The sequence below is a fragment of the Solea senegalensis genome, linkage group LG17 (assembly GCF_019176455.1).
Source record: "Solea senegalensis isolate Sse05_10M linkage group LG17, IFAPA_SoseM_1, whole genome shotgun sequence".
Lineage (NCBI taxonomy): Eukaryota > Metazoa > Chordata > Actinopteri > Pleuronectiformes > Soleidae > Solea > Solea senegalensis.
Window position 1 is genome coordinate 12,030,141 of NC_058037.1, and position 16,702 is coordinate 12,046,842.

Sequence of the window (16,702 nt, forward strand, 5' to 3'; positions counted from 1 at the left end):
GTTTGTGGGCACAACTGTTCTTTTGTATTTTGTCTTGTGGCTTTTCAAATGAATAACTGTTGAATTTAGCTAAACATTTGCCCTTTGATTGTCGTTACATCATTTACTGTAGTGCAAGTACTAATACACTATTATGTACGCTTGTTTTGTCTTACCGACATATGACGTATTTCTCATTGGGAATGTAATAATCCTGGAATTCCTTGACAGAGAATTTGTTGAGTGGAACGTCACGGGACAATTTTGGAAGAGGTTCTCTTGAGCTGATCAAGCGCATCCTCCACTTGGCACCAACAGGCAGTGACTCAGGGATGATAGCCTCTGCTATGAAGGTATAACCAAGCTGGAATAACAAGCACAAAGACATTTAATGATAAAAACCAAACACTTTTTGAAGAGGTATATAAGGCAGATCAAAACAGTGAAAGCAAGCACAAGAAGACATTTCAATTTATTGCTCTCTCTAAGAATGTGTTTGCACTCAGTTACTGATAGATGAAGTAGTGCTATTGATCATAGGGGTCACAAATAAACTAAATAAATTGTAATGTACCAACAATCTAATACATTGTCAAATACATTAGTCCTCTCCACAGACCTTGTTGGGTTGATAGACATTGGGTACTAGTTTGTTGAAGACCATGTCCAGCTCCTCCCCTGTGTCATTATTTATTACATGCAGCAGACAATTGGGGATTGGGGAGTAGACCTTTGGTACCACTAGCATCTCCTCGGGAACCAGGAATACCTCTCTTCATATAAACCAGACATAAAGATAGAGCACAATATCAAACTCCAGATGAGAACTTATTTGTTGACATTCACAGAATCAGCATTTACAAACTATCAGCATTTCCCAATATTAGCTTTAACATGTGTTATTCTAACCTAAACACCAAGACCCAGGAGTTGGCTGTGTCTTGAAGAGAGACGGAGTAATCGGCGAAGGTGATCTTGGTCCATTCATCCTGCTGACAGGGATAGAGATTTGCTTCCTTCTCCAAGTGGTTTTCAATAACATACCTGGGGGAAAAAAAAAAAAATTACACAAACGTCTTATGAATGATATACAGTGAGGGAAAAAAAAAAGACAATATACTGAAGGAAACTAAATGCACTCTACAACCCAGCATGGACTTTGGCTGAAGTGGATGTTTCTGTCAGTTTCTGTCAAGCTCACAACACCCAACAAACCCCCGCCCCTGCCCTGCATGCACACACTGACTATGCTCTGAATGCCCATGCACACACATGCAGTCCTTCCCCAGACAGCAGGTCATTCAGCAGACGCTGTTAGCTGATTGGAACGAGGAGAAGATAAACAGCAGATGGTACCACTGGGAAAAGATGGAACACAATGTGGAAAATGCTCCCTGCATGGCCGCCACGGGCCGCCACAACCAGGAGAGAGAGCAGATTTTGGGCATGCAGTGCAACAGAGAGGCTAAACGGATGCCATGTACAATGTACAATGTACCAGTACAGAACTGGTAGGGGAGCTCTCATATTCTCCCAGATTAATAAGGAGCGATGTATTATTGTATTATGAATCACTTCAGATTCATTATTTCTACAAAATGCATCATTTATTTACCTTAGCAAAAAGATGGCGTGTTTGTCAGCATCCGTTTCAACCTTTGACCACATGTCGAAAAGGACCTTAGAAGTCCTGAGGTTCTCCTTCGTGCCTGGATGACAGGAGCACACAAAGAGTGTGTACATACTACATACATGATCACACATGCACACAGAACAGAAGGTACCATTAAAGATGAAAGACAATCCATGTTGCTGCCAAACACGGGAACATTATTGCCACTGACCCAGTTCATGGTAGTTATTTACACCTGGTTTCATCCAGATTTTTCAAGCCAGGTTGAGAAATGTCTTAAGGTGTCAAGTAAAATGCATTTTTGCCTCATTCAGTGAGAGGCCATAGGAGATTATTCACACCTTGGCAGGAACTTTCACACTCATCTCACCAGACAGGTAACCAACGAGACAGAAATGAAGCCTTCATGATAGATATAGTACGACGTGTTTATGGGTATGTATGTGCACATGTAAGGGAGAAAAGCACTCTCAGGAGACAGCTGAATGATAGATGTTGTCACATCTGACATGTGGCATAGGTGTCCTCACATCCCTTCCCAACCCATACCCTCCTTTCTTGCAACTCTCCTTTTAAATGGCCACTTTCCTAAATTGATACAGCCATAAGAGTGGCCAAGGCCATCATCTTATGTCATCTTATGACATAAAGATGGTTACTAAACGAGGCAAGAGACGAGCACAGACAGAGGCAGAGGGAGGAAGAAAAATAGGGGGAAGGAGAACATGACGCGTGAAAGAGTGAGGTGTAGGAGAGATGGACAGAAATGTGGGGTTTTTACTGTAATACTGTGTATAAAAAAAGCACCAAAAGGAGGAACCTGGAGGTTCTTAATTTTATTTGAATAAATTCTTTCTCAAAATGCAAGCAGTGTTTTTAAAATATGATTGTGCTTTCAGAGTGGCACTCAAGGAAAAAGCAAAACACCAAGGTACTTATTTTAAATTCATCAAAGAGAACTTAACAGATCTGTTTCAGGGAAGTCAAGTTATCCAGCCTCCATGTGTTTGTGTGTGCTCCTCCGATTGCAACACAATTGACAACAGTGGCAGATGGGCTCTCTCATTATGTGGATATTCTGGATATTTGGTATTCTTGAGCCGTATTTTCAAGACCATAAAAATTAGGCAAAAACACAAGCAATAATGCAGTCGTTTTTTATGCAAACACTCTATAAATGAGGCTGTGCATCCCCCATATGTGCATGTTATTCAGAGGGTAAGTGTGTCATGTGTCCATGTATGTCTGGAGAGGATATACTTGGCTTCAGGGCACCAGCAAAAACACCTTTAGTGTAAAAATAATTACCATCCCCTCTTAAAAAGAGGTTGATTGAAAATAATTCAACTCAAACTGAGGAAATTGTGTAAGTTGCCTATAACCTGCTCGTGAATGTAACTGGCACTGAAACACTGAATACATTATTCCAAAGGAAGATTTTCAAATAAATCTTAAAGAGAAACTAAAACTAAAATGTGTCACTGTATTTATAATCTCATTCTTTACAACAATCTGTCCGATATGTTGCCTCGTCTTGTCTTCTTCATCTTTCACTTGCCGTTATTCAGATATTGATGCGGGAATGATGTGTCCTTATTTGTGTGAGATTCATGTGTGTGTGTGTTTGTCTCCTCTGTGGCCACCCCTCATCTGTCAGGATGCATTAGTAACAATGGCAGTCTCATCAATACATATTTGTACCTCTGCTCTGAGGCTCAATATGTGCCATCAGGCTAAATCAAATGGTGAATGGAAGAAGCAGAATTTGTATTGTACTGTGTGTGTGTGGGGATAATTATAGTCACCACATGAAACACAGGTATTGTGTTGCTCTATTTTTTTGTTTTTTCCCCCTCCAATTTAGTTCATTACACCTGCCTAATTACTACAAATGTGTCTGTCTTTTAAACAAGGCAGTGCACAAGAAATAGCTACAAGAGTGTCAGTACATTTTTTTGTCAATATGTCAGTATGAATATATTTACCTGGTTTTGAAGCTGTCAGGATTTCTCGCACCAAGTGCCTTCTAAATCCAGCTTGGAGGATGGTGACTGCCTTGACCTCCACATCTGAAGGCTGCCTGTCTCTCCAGTTTTCAGGAAGCTTTGGCACTGCATCTAAGTCACAGCAATGCAACAATGCGTAATGCAAACTATGAGATAACATAACAGATAGCTTCTGTCCACTCGCAGTTGGACTGGGTGACAATTAAGTTTAAATAGGTGTCTAATGTGTCTCATTCTTTCATGAGTTGAAGTTGAATTACATGTGTTCGATGAACATACAAACATTTATGTCAATGTCAAATTTAAAAACAGACAGATGGCACCTACATGCAGGAGAACCTTTCTTGAAGCCACTGTTCAAGAGAGAAGGGTCAGCAGTGAGGGCCAGTAGAGCAAATCGCTCCTCTGCTGTAAGTTTCCTGCCCAGAGACTCACACAGCATGTGATAAACTGCAGAGTTAAATACCTAAAAGACACACACACACACAAGCATATTGAAAAAGATTATGAAATGTGGTCTAAAAAAAAAGGCATTTCCAAACAGAAATAATCATCTAGAACAGTCTGTTAGAGCCATCTAAGATAATGCAAACCTGACCTGTCAGAACTATTTATTCTGCATGGTCACAGTATAGTATGGTATTGTAATAACAATATGGCACTAATATTATATAAAACTTAATATTATATATAGCGAGCGATAACGTTTTTTGCATATTAATTAAAAAGCTTGTTTAAATTGGGATTTATCAATTTGGACATAGACTTCAGGCTTTAAACACATGTCATTCATGTATCTGCTTGCATTATGTAGCAACTGTCAATTACCAAACTATGACCACACACCACTATAAGCAAGTTACCTTTTGGTGTTGCCATTTCCCTAGGGCAGTGTTGATGTTTTGGGCACAATGAGCTTCTTTTAGGGCTCTTCTGGCCAATGGCTGACCGTGCTCATCGCTAAAGGAAGTCACCACTCTGGTTAGGGCTTGCAAAATGGATAAAGCCTGCTCAGTAAAACGAGCACTCTCCTGTTAAAAGATTAAATCAAATGTATTTATGTAAATGGACATAACGTAAAAGCACACACAAATTAGACTGGTAGTTTCTCACATGCAATGATACATTCAGGGAAACTAGGACAACAAGTACAAAAGCAGAGAAACAGTTTGGAATATGTGAGAATAGTGCCTATTTTTGCCTAGTTTATGCCTTATTTTCATAAACTAAACTAAAATGTCATCTTGAACACTGAATGAATTACTGTCAACAGATAAATATAGGCCCTGGTTACCTTGGTAAGCTGTGACATAACAGTTTCTTCATCCCCAAAAACAAAAGGTGTCTTGCTGCACAGGTGGACATGGTAGCCCAGCACTGCCTTTGTGTGGAAGGACAACACGTGGCGCCTGTGGGGGGGGGGGTAGTATTATGAAAACAGGCACACTATTTAGTGTTTACAGCTAAAATCAGTAGTTCTTGGTGTTAAGCTGTTAAAAAGAAGAAGAGAATAAAAGAAACCTGCAATTTTTACACCAAAAGGGAGAAGAAAAATCTCTATAACATTAAAATATTAACATGGGAAAGAAAGTGTTTAAATAAAGAATAACACAGTGGGAACATAGTATTCCACATGCAGTTGGGCTCACAGGAGCACAGAACGAGTGGGAGTGTTTAAAAATGATTGCAGCCTAACAGCATTATCAGCTATTATCTCTCAGAGAGTGTAACTATATGGCGTATGGGCACGATAAGCAGCGAGTGCGTATGTGATTATGGCTCAGTGGTAATTGCACTGCTGCATACCTGCACCTGACCCCAAAAACTAGGCCCTCTGCTTCTAGGCCAAGAAGCACCCATTAATAGAGACTAGGACAGTTGCTTTTTTACTGCTTTTTAGAGCATCTGAGGTAGACAGATACCTTCTGCTAACTTGATGGTGGCCTCAAGTGAATCTCAGTATAGCTGCATACATTTATAACAGTGAAATGAATAAAGGGTATTTCTTAAAAAAAGAAATCATGCAGAGAGTGGAAGTAAAAATACATGCATTTTAATGACATGGGTATTCCTTTTCATTCTGACTCAGTGTGTACACTGAGTGTGACTAAAGCTTTTAGCTTTAATCACTATTACTACGACTATAATGACGTATAAAAATGAAAACTTGATTTTGGAGGGTAGAGGGGTATAAGTAGTAATCAATGCTCTCCTACCCTGGAGGTAAACTAAGCATGGCTGCCTTGGAGGACGTGGTCTTGATGATGAGAACAGGTAGCTGAGAATGCACACTCTTCCAGGAGTGTGGCTGTGCTGTGAGAACTGCAGCCCTACACGCTGCTGATATTTCCTTTTCTGAGCAGTGTTGTCACGGGAAGTGGAGAAAAAAAAAAGTGTTACTGGTCACACATGATAATCAAATATCAAAACAGTTCTATGAATATTTACAAAAGATAAGATGAAGATATGGTTTGTGCATACTAAAATTAAAAATTTGATTTCTGTGTGCGCAGAAACCCTTACTCTCTTCGGCCGCATCTCCCCAGACAAGCAGAACTGAGAAGCTTATGAGGATCTGGGAAGGCTGCATGCTGTCCAAACACAGGTAATAAGTGCCTCTCACCTCTGGACACTTGGACAAAAATACAAATAAACAGTAAAAATATAGTATGTAGAGAGAGGAACCAGAAAGCCATAGGGAGAAGTGGTGGATAAAAGGTAACTTAGTATTATTTAAAGAGAGGAAGAGATAAGAATTGTGTGCAAGGAGTGCGTGTATTTGTGTGTTAATGTGTATACTTCAGGGTTTGCGACAGCAGATATCACGTGGAGCGATCCAACGCTAAGAGAGTGGGTAGAGGATCCTGTGCTGCTGCTACTTGCTGCAGTTTTGGACATGGTGCTCTGCAGACAACAGCTACGTTAATAGCAATATTAACTCAATTCATACAATGCTGTGATAAAAAAGATGCAAAAGTCAGAAATCCATCAGCAGGTCATTTTGTGATGCAAACTGTACCTTCAAATGAGATTTATGGCTGTGATGTGGGTAGATTTGTGGTTTATGGAACACCACCAGAGTCCTTCAATGCAAACAGAAATAAATTCCACTTATATATGTGCATGTTTTAGGCACCTCAACCATTCTATTTGACTGTTTTGTTGTTCTTTTTAGTGGCAAAGTGTGTTTGCGGTGCGTAATAAAAACATGTTTACGTCTGTCTGCGTGTGTGTGTGTCTCACTGAAAGCATTTAGCAAAGTCGTCCAGCTCTACCCAGGTCTTCTGTAATAAAGGTTCAACAGGAACTGACGTTTCCTCAGTGACAGGCTCCACTGTTGCAGATTTCTGCCCATCTAGAGATGAATAATAAATATACAATCATTCAGTATTGGTAATAGAAATGTGCATCAAGTCAATAAAAGGAAAAGCCTGCCCTTATTAAGTAGGAGCATCCGATTCAAATGCTTCTTTTCATTACAAAATGGATACAGAAATCCGCCTGTGAAATCCTCCATTTTAAAATGCTTCGAGTAACAAAATGCCTTTTCCTCTTGTGACTCACTGCATGTTATCCTAGACTCAAATTATTATCTTAAACACAGTGAGTGGAATTGGCCACACTCCCACGTAATGGCATAGTGTAAGCGCACATGCACATCCAAACTCCCACTCACGACTCCCACCAGCTCGATGCATGCAGAGCAAAGTCATAGACATATGCACATAGACACTCACTCCACCCAAAACAACACACACACACACACACACACACACACACACACACACAAGCTCACATACATATATACACACAATTGCTCTGCCCCCGAGCTGGACTCAAAGTGAGACTCTGATTACAAAGCTGAGGCAGAAAGGGCCAGAGTCTCTGCTGCTGAGCAATGGTGGTCTGCTCACTCAAACTGCAGGTGTTACTAAGCAACTAAATGGGAGCACAGAGAAGGCAGGGAATTGGCCGGTTGTCATAAGGCATAATTTCAGTCCCACCATCTTCAAAGTGTCTTGGCCAACTGATAGAGTCATGGAGAAAAACATCAAGGGAGTGGAGGAGAAACATGCAAATTCCTCTAAACACATTAATTGGACTATGCTGCGCAGATGCTGCTCAAGTCAACCAATAACACCGACCTTCCCTACATTCATCATTTCCAATAAAGCAAAATTAATTAGCATCTTCCACTTGTGGTAAAAATTTGACCTCAGGTAAAAGTAATCTTGTGTGGAGATATGGCACACATTCATTTCAGCATGAGGCGAGCAGCATTGCAAAGGAACAGCTTTTTACCACTGGAGATGTCATCATCGTCCTTCTTCCTGTCCTCTGCAGTAACCTAGGGGGACAGAGAGAGAGGAAAAGAGAAAGGCATGAAAAGTGAGGTACTGAGTTACTCTGCCAGAGATATGCCTCTCCCCCCCGTGATTCCACACCAGCTGTGGTGTTACGCCATTTTTGCTGAACAGCAACGGACACGAGGTACGGTTTAATGTGACAAGGGCTGCTCCTCCTCTGCTGAAACTACGACCAAGGAATACCAGCTCTGAATTGCTTCCACTAACAGTGAGAGATGAGGAGGTGTTATGTTGTTTGGCACATTATTTAAAACACTCAGCTCTGATTCCATGCCTGTCTGCCCAGCACAATCAAGAAATATAGCTAATAACGAGTCATTATCACATATACTTCTGTTTGAGTGTGGCTGGACGTTGATTACAAGAAACTTGGTAAACCTATATCACAAGCTACACTTTTTTTTAAACAATGCTTCCCTAAGGAAATATTATGATGAATATCAAATAGTTAACTAAGCTCTGAATAAGAATGATGGTTTTGTGCTGTGTAACTTCAAAGCAAACCCTGCCAAGGCTGTCCAATGAGTCAGTGTTTGTGTGTGTGTGTGTCTGTGAGTCACCACTTATTTGAATAAGTACTCGGAGACCCAGACGGAAAGAGGCATTGTGATGAGGAGGCACACTTGACCTCCTCACCACCAGGACAGCATCACTTTCGTGCAACAGAAATGTATATGTGATGTGTGTGTGCGTGCATGTGTGCGTGTGTGCCCTGTATGGGATCACAAGAGAGCAGAAAAGTTTGAGTTATCTCTTCAGCATCCACAACATGCCTTTCTACACTCAGAAGACACACGGTAGGTTTTAAGCCGCTGCTTTTCATCTTGAGATGATGGGTGGAAAAGCACAGTTTTTTGAAAACCACACTTTATGGGGCTACCACAATGGCTGAAATCTGTGTTCTAATTTCCTCTTTTTTGCCATTTTGTCAGTACTATAATTTGGCTTTCTTTAATTATAAGTATTTTTACTGCACCTATTTCTGTTCATGTGTTCCTCTGCAGCCAGGTCCAGAAATAAAGCATAACAGAGGCTTTATTTAACAGAGTTAAGTCTTTGCTCTTCAAATGACTCTCCTTACTGAATATTTTATGTGTATCCCCGTTCATGCAAGGAAAAACAAGGTTTTTGTGTCCTTTCTCAATTCAAAGGCACAAGACAAGCCATTGATCTCACAGCCTAAACTGAACTTAAGGGAAATGTGGTTCTCTAGCATAAGTGAAGGGGCTTTAGTGAATTACCACATTCCAAGCATATTAGAGTTAAAACTGCACACATGCTCAAGGATCCAACACTTTAACTCACATTGTAGTTGAGCAAGTTGATTGGTATTAGAGAGATCATGTGACACCACCTGTTTCCCATTTCTATGAAGTAGACAAGTCTGTTTGCCAGCACTGAATGAAACAGAGGGAGGGCTAAAGACCAAGAAAAGACTCCCACTCACTTGATGAACTGTCCCCTCAACACATTATAAACTCCATGTGCATCGTGATAAAACCTGTACAGTTAAAATGTGACACACTTAAATACAAACCAGTCGTCAATGTGCGCACATCAAATCAGCATGCTCATATCACCCCAGCCTAACCACTCTATAACTGGTCACACTTACACAAGAGAGCGATTAATATGAACTCTATTTTTTCACTGTAAGCCAGGGATGAAGTGTAATAATGAACCCCCCTGGAGATGCAGACACTGATGGCTCACCATCTAATTGCACTTCTTTTTTCATCAGAGCAGCAACCGACCTCTCTCTCTCTGTACGAAACCCAACGTCCTGTTCAACACCAACACACACCAGAGATTCTCTTTTCCCATATCTCCATCTCTTGTTCTGCTTTAATCCCTCCCTCTCCAACTGTCACGTACTTCTCTTTTTTTTCAGTGCCTCTCTTTTCTGATTTGCCACAGTTGCTCCCCAAACTCCCTTTAGTCCACTCTCTTTGCTTCTATCCTTGTCTCTGTCTTTCCACTGCTGCTCTGAAGCCCCCTCCCCATCTCCCCCTCCATCACTGGTTTTCTCTTTAGTGCAGATGTGCCCCTGGTCAGTGGCAGCCTGGCTGTGAAACAACAGAAGTGACTTTGAGACTGGGGGATGGCAGCCTTGTTTTCAGCAACACACAGAGCCTTCAACTGCTTACTTGCAGGGCAGTACAAGTGATGGGAGTAGGGTGGGAAAAAAAAGCATCTTAGACAAATGTTACAGTGAATTCACATATCTTAAAAGCTATTAAACAAATAGTTTGGGTTAACCACAATTAATTATGGTTAAAAATTGCTCTGTAATATGTTAACCACACTCACACTGGATGTATAACTCAACCTTATGTTCAGCCGGGAGTAATTCTATGTACCTTTATTTCATCAGTCCCGTTTGTAGTCTCGTTGAGGGGTTCAGCTGCAGCAGGCTCCTGGCCTTCTCGGCAATCAGTCTCCTCTTTCTCAGTGATGGACACCAGAGGGGATCCGTTGGAACGCTTCTGAGCACTCTGCTTGGCCTCGCTGATACACAAAGACACATATTCATGCCATGCGCACATACAGAACATGCATCACACTGCATCATCATCATCATGCCACACATGCACCTCATCTCATGGTAGAATCCTTTAAGCAATAATGCTATATCACCTACAGATGAGTCATGCGTGCCACATCACAGACATCAAATGACACCAGAGCAGCATTTCAACTAAAACGCTGCTCTGAACTGCCATGTATGTCATTGCCCTGTGGAAGGCAGAAAGGGAGAGGTTGTTTCCTCCACAGGCAGGTCAGAGTACGGGTTACTTAATGGCAAAATGAGCAGTAGAATAGAAAGGCAGGTTTGTTTAATTCCTCAGTTTTACTTCATCTCAGTGTACACACAGCTCTGGGATCAAGCCAACGCTGCTCCTGATGCAGTAGGAGAGAAAAGGGCTGGCAACCTCAATGAACTGCTCTGGTTTTGACAAAGGAAGCTCTGCAAAAGGAGAAAAGGAAAAAAAAAAATCCTCATCCATCATGCCAGCAAAGCTTTTTCACACTCTCACTCATTTTACTGCATTTTCTGTTTTGCACTCAGAGATCAGCTGATGTCAGATATGCCTGAACCAGCAGCTATTTACAATACAGTATTGTACCTATTCACCCTCTTTTTTTCATTTCTGCATATGCTACTGTTTGCTTTCTGCACTGTGTATTCCAAAATCCCCTGCATTAGCACTCACTTTCCTTCCTAGTCATATTTATTTATGACATTCGCCTACACGCCATCACATAATTTCTACTGTGTGTTTGATTTTCTCCCCTGCATCCACCTCCTGGTTTCCCCTTCCTCGCCTTTTTCTCTAAAAATGTGTCCATGTTCTTTCAGTGTCTATCACTCACTCCGTGGTTCATCAGTGATCACAGTCTCCTTGCGCTGGCGAATGAGTTTCCATTGGGGCACAGGCGGAGGTTGGGGTGGTGCCTCCAACTGACATGATCGGGTTCTGGTCAACAAGGCAATGTGGCTGTAGAGCAATGAGAGACCATACTGTCGCAGAACCTCTGAGGAATTGGCCTATGATCCAGCAAATAGACAGAAGCACAGAAATAAATGCACATACAGTAAGGGTAAGTAAAGTCAAGGTTGACCATGCTCAGTGTGGAGGTCTTAATCTCACCAGCAACAGTAGAGAAATCCTGGAAACTGTCCATCAATTAGGTTTAGCATTGGTGTAAATAATAAATAAAGTGAAGCCTGTTGAGGCAAAGCATCCAAATAGAACACAACATGCCCCCAGATCACAAGCATTGTTGTGTTTCAACTTTACCACCCACTGCTATGGCTTCAGTACATTTCCACATTGTTGTGTTAAATAACAGATGTGCTGAAAGCACTAGATATTTTAAGTATGTAAGTAGACATATAGTGATTCAACTCTATGTACAATGTGCGGTATGTAAATATGTGTAAAAATATTAATGTTAATTACTTCCTCAGTTTCATTCAGGTCATCACAGAAATTACAATTTTAACTGCTTAAGTTAATGATAAGATGTATGACGTATTCTTGTCAGATCTAACTGCAATGCATGTTTTTCATGGAGGCAAATGTTTCACATTATAGGAAAAAAGTGTTCACATTTTGTCATTTAAGACGAGAGGACTGGTGGAAAGACACACCATATAGCCAAACCCAAAGGAACTGTCCTGTGGCTGAAAAGGGTAGTAGCTGGCACACACCACAACCTCCATGGTACCTGAGAAACACACACATAAAGTCAACTAATTATTAAATCATATGTTAACCCAATAGGTACATGCAAAATCACCATAACCATATAGCAAGACCAACTCTGATTACACATATCGAAACGTAAAGACATCTACCAAACACAAAAAAGAAGTTGAAATCAACATTAACTGAATCCATGGAGGCGTAAAAGCACTGCTGTTTTTTAAAAGGTAGAAGGTTATCTATAGATGGCCCTGCTTCCCATCGTGTATCCTGCGGTATAATGTGTAAGAGACACGTGGGCCAGGAGACAAGGAAAATCAATTTAAAAGACCTTGGTGAAGAAAGATGCATGACACACTGTCAGACTAATATAAAAAGAAGAGCATTGGTTCTCACACGTTATAGTGATCTGTGCATTTCAATAAATCCATTTCAATGGCATATAATAGTGAGTGTGGAACAGCGAGTGTTTTCTGTGATTGAATGTATGCGTGTGTGTGCATAAGCATTGTGCAATGCATTTCTTAAAAAAAGATGAATGCTTTGTGGAGTACTACCACTTTGTGCATGCATGCCAATAAATGATGTTGACGTAATGGATGAAGCAGCACAAGATGATTGAGTTCAGAAGAAGGCAGCAATGCAACAAAACACATTGTCAGTGAAGATGAAGAAGGCAGAAGGAGGAATATGGAATGAAATTTCATTTATACTGCAGCATTTTCATAACAAAATGTCATATTGTGGTTCTGGGTGTTTTGACACAAAGTACAGTATCACACAAAAAGCAATTTTCTTTCCGTATCATTTCCTTCATCTTAAATTGCAAAAATTCCAATGACCTTGAAAATCCCCTCTGGCCTCAGGGAACACCAAATAATTCACCCTGCTCCTTCTGCTTGTTTATTTATAGTCCACATACACACATTAACCCTTCCTGCACTTCATAATACATGAGCTTAGGAGAACAGGAAGTGATGCCTCAGATGACAGGAAAGAGGCAGCTGGGCTCTGCCTCGCTGATGACAGAGCTCAGACATTGTGTATTTTAGGACATTACTTGACGGTAAATGATGTTGTGGAGTCTTTCCTGTTCTAAATGAAACAGCATCTACAATAAATACTATAAATGTGGTTTTAGGGTTATTGTAATTTTTCAAAAATGAAATCATTGATAAATGTGAGTTTGTGTCAAACAATGAAATATTCATTGTCATTCTCCATGCCGGTTGAATTATGGATGCAGAGGGAGCAAAACAGAGATTGTACCCTGTATATTTGTATTCATATATAACTAAATAGTATCTTATAGATGCATATACACACATAGGATATACACAGATGTATATGTATTAATCAACAAATTAAAAAGCAATAGACATAAACTGTGCATACAGAAGATCACAATCTAATAGATGATTGATTCACCTGACTCACTCAGTTACATGCAGAGGCAGAGTGTGTAATTGACATGCATGTTTGCAGGTGTGTTTGTGTGTGCCAAAGATGGACTCTTTACTTTTCTCTTGCTCATACTGGCTCTTGCTGGAATCTCTCCCTGGGGCTGGATCTTCAGTCTGCGGCATTGTCTCAGGCAAACTCGTATCCAGGTGTGTAAATATGGGAACGGTGTCTTGTAAGAAGTCCCAGATTTTTCCTAGATCTGCAGCCCTGCGAGGCAGTCAAAGCGGACACAATTGGTTATGGGTTATTGTTTGTTAACTTAAAACTTAAATTAGCTTTATTGTTCATTTATATTAACTTGTCTTGTGCAGAAATTCAAGGGTACGTTGTATATGCAGAGAAGCAGCGATGTCAAGCGCTCATGCCTACAGTTAAGCTTAAAACACTTGCAACACCATGACAATGGAAAACCCTTGCATTCGTAATGCCTGCTTTGTCTCGAGCAATCTCTTGCTTCTCTTCATGTTATCACAACCTTAAGATGACATTTCCAGTGATACAAACAAAATGTTTTCAAAACCAAGTGTGAAGCTGAAGCACAAAGAGTATCTCACAGTTGTCTCTTTGCAGTCTTTGCCACCTCGACACATTCACTTACACTGTGCAGCTGTCTGAGGTTCGTGTACCAGACACAGTGAGCGTCATCATCACATATGATTAGTAAGTGAAAGGTAGAGTCACATGGCACTGTGTTAATGACATCACTTTATCATTTAAAAGGAAGCATGCATGATTTAAGCCTGAGGGGTCATGTGAGGATGTGTAAATCTGTGATAAAAAAAAATTCTAATTGTTTGTGCAATGGAAGTGTTGATTTCCAAAACCGCAAAAATCTAGATAGTACTTTATTTCTTTTCTTCATGCTTGCTTTATTTTTTATTCTAAACGTCAGTCAGGAGACTGAACATCCACTGTTTTTTATAGGTAGATATTTTTTTCCTACTGGTAAAATAGCTCTTTTTGTTATTTCAGTAGTAGATGATGTAAATAAAACCTGCTGTATGAATGTGTTCATGGGTATGTGCACATGGAACTACAAGCCCATGTATCACAAATTAATCTGGAACATAAACACAGTCACGCTTGACGTCTGTCTGTACGTACGTGTTGATAGGTTCCCCCAGGCGACTCACTGACAGCAGCTAACCTGCTGAGCTACAGAGAATAAGATTCAGCATTTCCACTGCAAGGTATTGTTGCCCCATTAAAGTTCCATCACTGACAAGCTGGGATTCTCCACTGCATGGCGCCACCCCTCCCCCCTTTTTATTATATATCATGCACTATATCTCCTTGTTTCCATTTTAGGCCTTAGTCATTTTCTCCCAAAGCGTGGCTTCCCATGCTGCTGCAGACAAATAGACTCCAGCTCACTTTTTTCTTCTTTAAGACGGAGAAATTAAATGTAAACTGAGACCAGAGTAGAGTGGACTGATGAGAATCTTACTTTACAGGCCTGATTTCTGGGATCCAGCCGGTGAGGGTGTGGATAAAAGTGAAGTCACCCATCTCTCCACAGCTGTCTGACACTGCACTGAAAAAAAAGATCAGAAAACTACTACAACAACTGCAACAGTTTGTGGAATATTTTTAAAGCTTTTTATCTAATTAAGGGAAGTGTGAGTTTATTATTTGCAGCTGGCTTTTAGTGGAAACAGTTGGCTGCAGCTGCTTTTATTGGTCCTCTTGGGGACCTGTGGCTAACCCGTGCAGTCCACAGTAATGACACCTGAGGAAGTGAACTCAACACAACTTGACTGGTAATGTCACAAGGCATAACCACTAAAGAAAGTGACGTAGCACCTCATATTAAGCTTTTTATTAAAAAGAGTGAAGCTTTCTAAAAAAAGACCCAGCAAGCACCTGGAAAAGTTAGGTCTTAGTTTGCTACAAAGAACTTTTACAATGGATTATGAATCATTCATGAAGAGAGAGGCTCCCGAGTTTCCTGTCCTGGATGAAACATTAATGCTTTGACTTGCTTCGGACACCTTTAAACACGCCGTGTTGCCCCATCACAGAAATGCACACCGTCTGTCAGTCACTAAAGTCGATAAGGTCAGGTGAAGGTTGTGCCAAGTCAGCGAAATACATACCGTCGTGTGTGTACAGTATGTGAGCTTGAATGTGTAGTTACTTTGAATTAGAAATATATTCTAAAATACTAGACGATAGGGGAAAAGTTGCAACGCATAGAACATTTCAGCATTAAATATTTTGTATCTTTTGAAACACAGTGATTTTACATTTATTTAAATAACCCCCATTAACATCTTTGATAAAGCTAAAGCTAGGTTATGTTAAAAATCAGAAGGCACAGACATACTTTTGTTCCCTGCAAATGTGCTGACACAAACTGAAACAAAGAATATCAAATCAGACAAAAGTACTATTATATTGTGTAATGAATTTGAACAAAAATGTACTACAGCCATGCTGCATAACAGGCGTGTAGTTGGATTAGGGTTAAGTCGGCTCTTTAACCCTCTTACTGATTTCCTAACTCTGCTTAGAGAAAGTACTGTGTAGTAACTTACTTTGTGTTGGCCACTTTAATGAGAGCCTTAGCCAATAACATCGGCCACAGCTCTGTCTGACAGGTGGAGGCAGGGAGGAGGAGGTTATTTTCTTCATCAAATGGCATGTAGTCATCGACCATTATCTTCCTCCAACAACCCTGAAAGAATAAAAGACAGGAACAGCAAGTGAAATTTGGGTAGAATAACTGATGCATCAAAGGAATGGTGGTTGGAAGAAAGACAATAACTATTCAAACTAGTTATCAAATGTTATGCAGACTCAAATCTGACGTTTTTTGTAAAAATGTTTATTTACTCCCCTACTGAAAGTTTGATCACTCTTTTGGCCATGTGGTACATAGCTGTCAACTGGCTGCAGCTGGCTACAATATTCATAAAAGTGTACCACATCCATTAACACCACCTTTTTCACATGTATTCATGCACTGTTCATCCACATGTCCAAGGACATGTGAGAAAGCAGGAGCTTGTCTGAAGTTTCAGTTCTTTGACTAAACGATCC

At 40.5% G+C, this 16,702-nt stretch overlaps 1 protein-coding gene across 1 annotated transcript in view; it reads right to left on the minus strand.

The window, feature by feature from the left end:
- The window catches only part of adgb (androglobin), a 32,141-nt gene that overhangs the window by 11,055 nt on the left and 4,384 nt on the right, over positions 1-16,702 (minus strand). Inside the window, 21 exon segments of the mRNA XM_044049289.1 lie at positions 156-343; positions 599-752; positions 889-1,023; positions 1,595-1,688; positions 3,598-3,729; positions 3,946-4,084; positions 4,482-4,649; positions 4,913-5,027; positions 5,835-5,973; positions 6,142-6,250; positions 6,418-6,522; positions 6,638-6,701; positions 6,862-6,973; positions 7,921-7,966; positions 10,346-10,493; positions 10,860-10,953; positions 11,361-11,535; positions 12,142-12,218; positions 13,716-13,867; positions 15,108-15,194; positions 16,198-16,337. Coding sequence (XP_043905224.1) covers positions 156-343; positions 599-752; positions 889-1,023; positions 1,595-1,688; positions 3,598-3,729; positions 3,946-4,084; positions 4,482-4,649; positions 4,913-5,027; positions 5,835-5,973; positions 6,142-6,250; positions 6,418-6,522; positions 6,638-6,701; positions 6,862-6,973; positions 7,921-7,966; positions 10,346-10,493; positions 10,860-10,953; positions 11,361-11,535; positions 12,142-12,218; positions 13,716-13,867; positions 15,108-15,194; positions 16,198-16,337 — 2,573 coding nt within the window.